This window comes from Opisthorchis viverrini (genome assembly GCF_000715545.1).
Source record: "Opisthorchis viverrini unplaced genomic scaffold opera_v5_161, whole genome shotgun sequence".
In the NCBI taxonomy this organism is placed as follows: Eukaryota; Metazoa; Platyhelminthes; class Trematoda; order Opisthorchiida; family Opisthorchiidae; genus Opisthorchis; species Opisthorchis viverrini.
This window is the reverse complement of record NW_008751815.1, coordinates 490,720-495,692: the sequence shown is the minus strand read 5'-3', so window position 1 is coordinate 495,692 and position 4,973 is coordinate 490,720. Positions and strand designations below refer to the sequence as shown.

Genomic DNA, 4,973 nt, shown 5'->3' with positions numbered 1-4,973 from the left:
TTCAAGCGACATTTTCGCAGGTAATTTGAAGGGAGCTCCCACCGGCTGGTGGGAGTGTTAATCCCGTGTGTTTGAGGACGTCAAAACTATCTATGGCGTTAAAATGCATAAATAAAACCGCATTCCTTGCTGCCGGTTTTGTCCTCCTTGGAGACTATCCGGTAAACATAGACTCCCAATCTGCGTCCCAATTGAACACAAGGTGAAGAGGGGTGTCCAGTATTGAATTGAATTTTGGAAGCTATTACGCGTGTCCCTGATGGACTGAAACAGACAGGCAACTGAGTTTAGAATGTCAGTCCAAATTGTTGGGCTCCATCTAGGCAAACTGGGGTCCCACTAATGATAGGAAAGTATTCCACCAGAATTATCCCGTCAGAGGTATGATTACTTCAGCGGTTTGATGAGCTGCAAAAATACGAAGGTGAATTAGGGTGATTTTTGGTTTGAACACATAGTGAGCAACGCACTGTAGCATTTTGTCGTAAAGAGTTCTATTCCATTCGCAACGGTTTTTCAGCTAAAGGCATTGTGCGACTAAAGAGTCCCGTGAAGGAGTGCACTTGTGAAGTAGCTGCTGCGGTGTGTCAGAGAGTTTGCGCGTGTGCGTGTCCATTCGTCGGTCCACTATCGATCTGGCATGTGACTTGAGTGGCTGATTGGATGTGTGTCCGACTTATTTGCTCACGTGAGCGCGGACGTGACTCAGTTGTTTGCTTACCCGTCACGAAAGCGTGTACACAGTACGCCCGTGTCAGCACTTACGTGTTCTTCTGACTTGATGTGAACTGCAATAGCTTGCTTACATATTCACGTGGTGTTAGCGTGAGACTCAATGGAATTGAGGAGTAATATGTCATTGCTAAAACGTCTAAACGTCACGGAGAGACTGAATCTGACCATGGTGTGACGGTTTGCGCACCTTAGCGATCGATTGAGTTATACTGGACGGTGTCCCCGCGACACTCACAGAGTCTGTCATATCAGCCTGGTCAATGGTTGTCGTTAATTTCGCTACATTTCATTGCAACATGAGTCTCTAATACCGAATCCCTATCCGATTCTCAAGGAGAGTTTTTCACAGACTCATCTGGACGTCAACTGATTCGCCGCATTCGAACCAAAAACTTACATGATCCCATCGCCTCTAACTACTACCCTGTGATCAATCGGATCCTGATCAAAGGTGCTGGTGAAACTTCACCCGAATCACCCCCACTGGCACTCGCTGTCTACACTGATCGCCCGCAAGGCGGAAGCAGTTTGGAACAAGGACAGTTGGAGCTCATGGTGCATCGACGGTTGGTTCGGGACGATAGTCTCGGACTAAATGAAGCCCTCATGGAACAGGGTGTTGATAACCATGGTAAGTCATGAAGGTTTTCGTAAGCCTAAGGAACGTGCTACTATTCACGAAGCACAAACCAAACGAACGCAGGAATACAACGCAAAGGATTGATCTTTTCAAAGTTTCATAATATTCGATGTGGTAGCTGTTGACATGTTTGGTTTGACTTATTCAGCTTCTCTTTCCTGATTGGTCAATTCCCACGTTGACAGAGGAAACTGGATGACTTAATGTAGCATGGTTAATTCTTCTAAAGGCCGATTGCCAAGTTACAAGAGCACACAGTCGTTGATGAACGGCGATAAGTAACAACCAGACAACGTTCAAATGTTGCTTAGAAAGCATATATTACGGGACAGATTAAACAGAAAACTCAAAGTGCCACGACTATATCTGACCGCGAATAAATTTTGAGTGTGCTGAACCAGTAAACCAAAGAGAAGTTGGGAGTTGAAGACAACATACCACCCACTCTGGAAACACTGCAACAGACAACGCTAGGAGATCGATGAGTCCACACAGTTAGCTAGACTCGATATTGCCATTTGCGTATGGAAGGCCAAAGTGGCCAGCTCACTACCTGTATCGCGGTTATGACCGCAACTTGTCTGTCAAAAGATGAGGTCACAAGGACTGATTCGCCGCATTCGAACCACAAACTTACATGATCCCATCGCCTCTAACTACTACCCTGTGATCAATCGGATCCTGATCAAAGGTGCTGGTGAAACTTCACCCGAATCACCCCCACTGGCACTCGCTGTCTACACTGATCGCCCGCAAGGCGGAAGCAGTTTGGAACAAGGACAGTTGGAGCTCATGGTGCATCGACGGTTGGTTCGGGACGATGGTCTCGGAGTAAATGAAGCCCTCATGGAACAGGGTGTTGATAACCATGGTAAGTCATGAAGGTTTTCGTAAGCCTAAGGAACGTGCTACTATTCACGAAGCACAAACCAAACCAACGCAGGAATACAACGCAAAGGATTGATCTTTTCAAAGTTTCATGATATTCGATGTGGTAGCTGTTGACATGTTTGGTTTGACTTATTCAGCTTCTCTTTCCTGATTGGTCAATTCCCACGTTGACAGAGGAAACTGGATGACTTAATGTAGCATGGTTAATTCTTCTAAAGGCCGATTGCCAAGTTGCAAGAGCACACAGTCGTTGATGAACGGCGATAAGTAACAACCAGACAACGTTCAAATGTTGCTTAGAAAGCATATATTACGGGACAGATTAAACAGAAAACTCAAAGTGCCACGACTATATCTGACCGCGAATAAATTTTGAGTGTGCTGAACCAGTAAATCAAACAGCAGTTGGGAGTTAAAGACAACATACCATCCACTCTGGAAACACTGCAACAGACAACGCCAGGAGATCGATGAGTCCACACAGTTAGCTAGACTCGATATTGCCATTTGCGTATGGAAGGCCAAAGTGGCCAGCTCACTACCTGTGTCGCGGTTATGACCTCAACTTGTCTGTCAAAAGATGAGGTCACAAGGATACAATTCATAACATATTGTTATTTCAGTTGGTAACCTGGTCAGTTCGAGTGGGTGACACTAAAAATTTATAGTGTTCAAACTCCTGTTTCTTTGAAATAGGAACATCAAACCGGTTATCCTGAAGAAAGCTGAACCGTTCCGGGGGAGAACAACTGGCACACGACAGATGGACAGAGGGCACTCCAAAGTTGTGTCAGTTTATCAGTTATCCGATCGCAATTTGACAATTGGATCTAGCTAATTTGAGTAGCGCGCATCTGCAGACTAGTATGTGATGATCAGAACCACAAAGGCATTATTTTCTTTAAATTGTAGGTGTGTTTATGCATGCGAGTGTTAGTAAAGCGCATCCAATGCGTGTTTATGGTAATGAGTAAGTGGTGTGGTTTCTGCAAAGGGGTACACACTATTGAGTATATGCTAGAAGCTGCCATCTTTTAGGTCACCTTAGTTTCCCATCGAGAGACAAGACGTATGTTGTCAAAATGGCTCCGATACACTAGGAAATGAAACGTGGGACACCTTTAAACAAGACCCATACGTCTTTATCCAAAATCCGGAGATCTAAAAGTTAACTATGTAATTGTGGTTCACAGTTTTGTAACCGTGGTAGTCACAATCCAGGATATGCCGTGTCAAATAGTGTATAAGGTTCGTTTCAATGGACCTCTCGATTACGTCGTTCTTCAGCCTAATGGGATGTTGGAATATTTGAACGATAATACTACTAATTATCAGTAAGGTTAGAGTCCTGAGAGCAACTGCTGAATGCCCGAAATCTACTGAGACCCTCAGCTCCGCTGGATGTCGACCAGACGACGGCCCCTCAATGTGCAGCGTGTCACAGCGTGAGTCAGCGTTGGTCAAGGTCAGACAACGCCCCCGCACTACGCGGCGCGTCGCAGCCTCGTACCAAGGCCACTCCAAGTTTAGAGTGTCCCCCCAGTAGATAGCTTGAGACCGTTGTACTTTCGCACTCGCGCGCACTCACGCTCTCGCACTCCCTCTTCGGAGTATAGCTGTTTTGTTCCCTCCTGTGAGTCTTTTTTCAGACACTAGGCACTGGAGCGGGTCAGTAGTCAGATACAACAGATTGTCGAATGAGCATAACAAACACTAACTATGAAGTAGGATAAACTTTTCGGCAGATAACCACCGGACTTATACTTTTGAGGCTCACCAACTCACCACACGGGACTTCCAGCGGGTCAGTAGTCAGATACAACAGATTGTCGAATGAGCAGATATAACACTAACTATGAAGTAGGATAAACTTTTCGGCAGATAACCACCGGACTTATACTTTTGAGGCTCACCAACTCACCACAGTCCCGGGACTTCCATCGATCTTATTTCGCGGGCATTTGTGGAGACAGAGGGCATTTACAAGCAAAGTTGAGGGTCTTGTATTTTGTACCTCTTAACCAAACGAAGTCGATCCAAAGGGTTCGGAGAGCATGTTTCAACAAAATATATTTGAGTGTCTCGGCTAGCGGCTCAACTGTACCACAAAGTGAAAGTTCATCCCTTCGTATATCTGCTCAGTTTATCATGGGAGCACGGGCGCTTCAACTCCATTGCCTGTTCTTCATATTCAGCCTTAAAGCAGCCACGCCACTCAAGATCCAATGAGCGGCCTCTTTCGAAGCCTATTTTACCATGTGAACTAGTGATAAGATCACTGTTTCATTTGGTTTGAACCGTAGTATTCGGTACGCCTCTGTCTATGTCCAGGACGAATTTAACTCGCCTCGAATTCTGCAGACCAGAGTGCCCCCTCAGGACATTGGGGCCTGCCACTAGCTGGCTTTGTCCAGTATCAAGCAATATTTCCCATCCGGTATTACTTGCCTTCACCCGTAGTTTCCGTTCATCTCCAAAGTTTCGTTCGTTCTGAACGCAGTTCAGTGCATTTCCTGTGCTGTTCATCTGTTGAACTGCCCACGCACCCGCACGCTGCCTACGCATTTGGGCGTATTATTTATCCGGACACGGCGAACGTGACTGATATCTGACTCATACATTGATCGATCGCCAGGCAGCAGTATCAGGTGACCAATCCGGTGCCGACGCACTCCACGGCATTTCTATGTGCTCAGATGGTTCAACT

At 46.0% G+C, this 4,973-nt stretch overlaps 1 protein-coding gene across 1 annotated transcript in view; it reads left to right on the top strand.

Annotated features, from left to right (window-relative positions):
• T265_07111 (hypothetical protein) overlaps positions 1-4,973 on the top strand; it is a gene marked incomplete at both ends in the record, with an annotated part of 13,569 nt that overhangs the window by 2,302 nt on the left and 6,294 nt on the right. Inside the window, 3 exons of the mRNA XM_009172554.1 lie at positions 1,037-1,366; positions 1,980-2,246; positions 3,613-3,797. Coding sequence (XP_009170818.1) covers positions 1,037-1,366; positions 1,980-2,246; positions 3,613-3,797 — 782 coding nt within the window. The remainder of the gene's footprint in view (positions 1-1,036; positions 1,367-1,979; positions 2,247-3,612; positions 3,798-4,973) is intronic.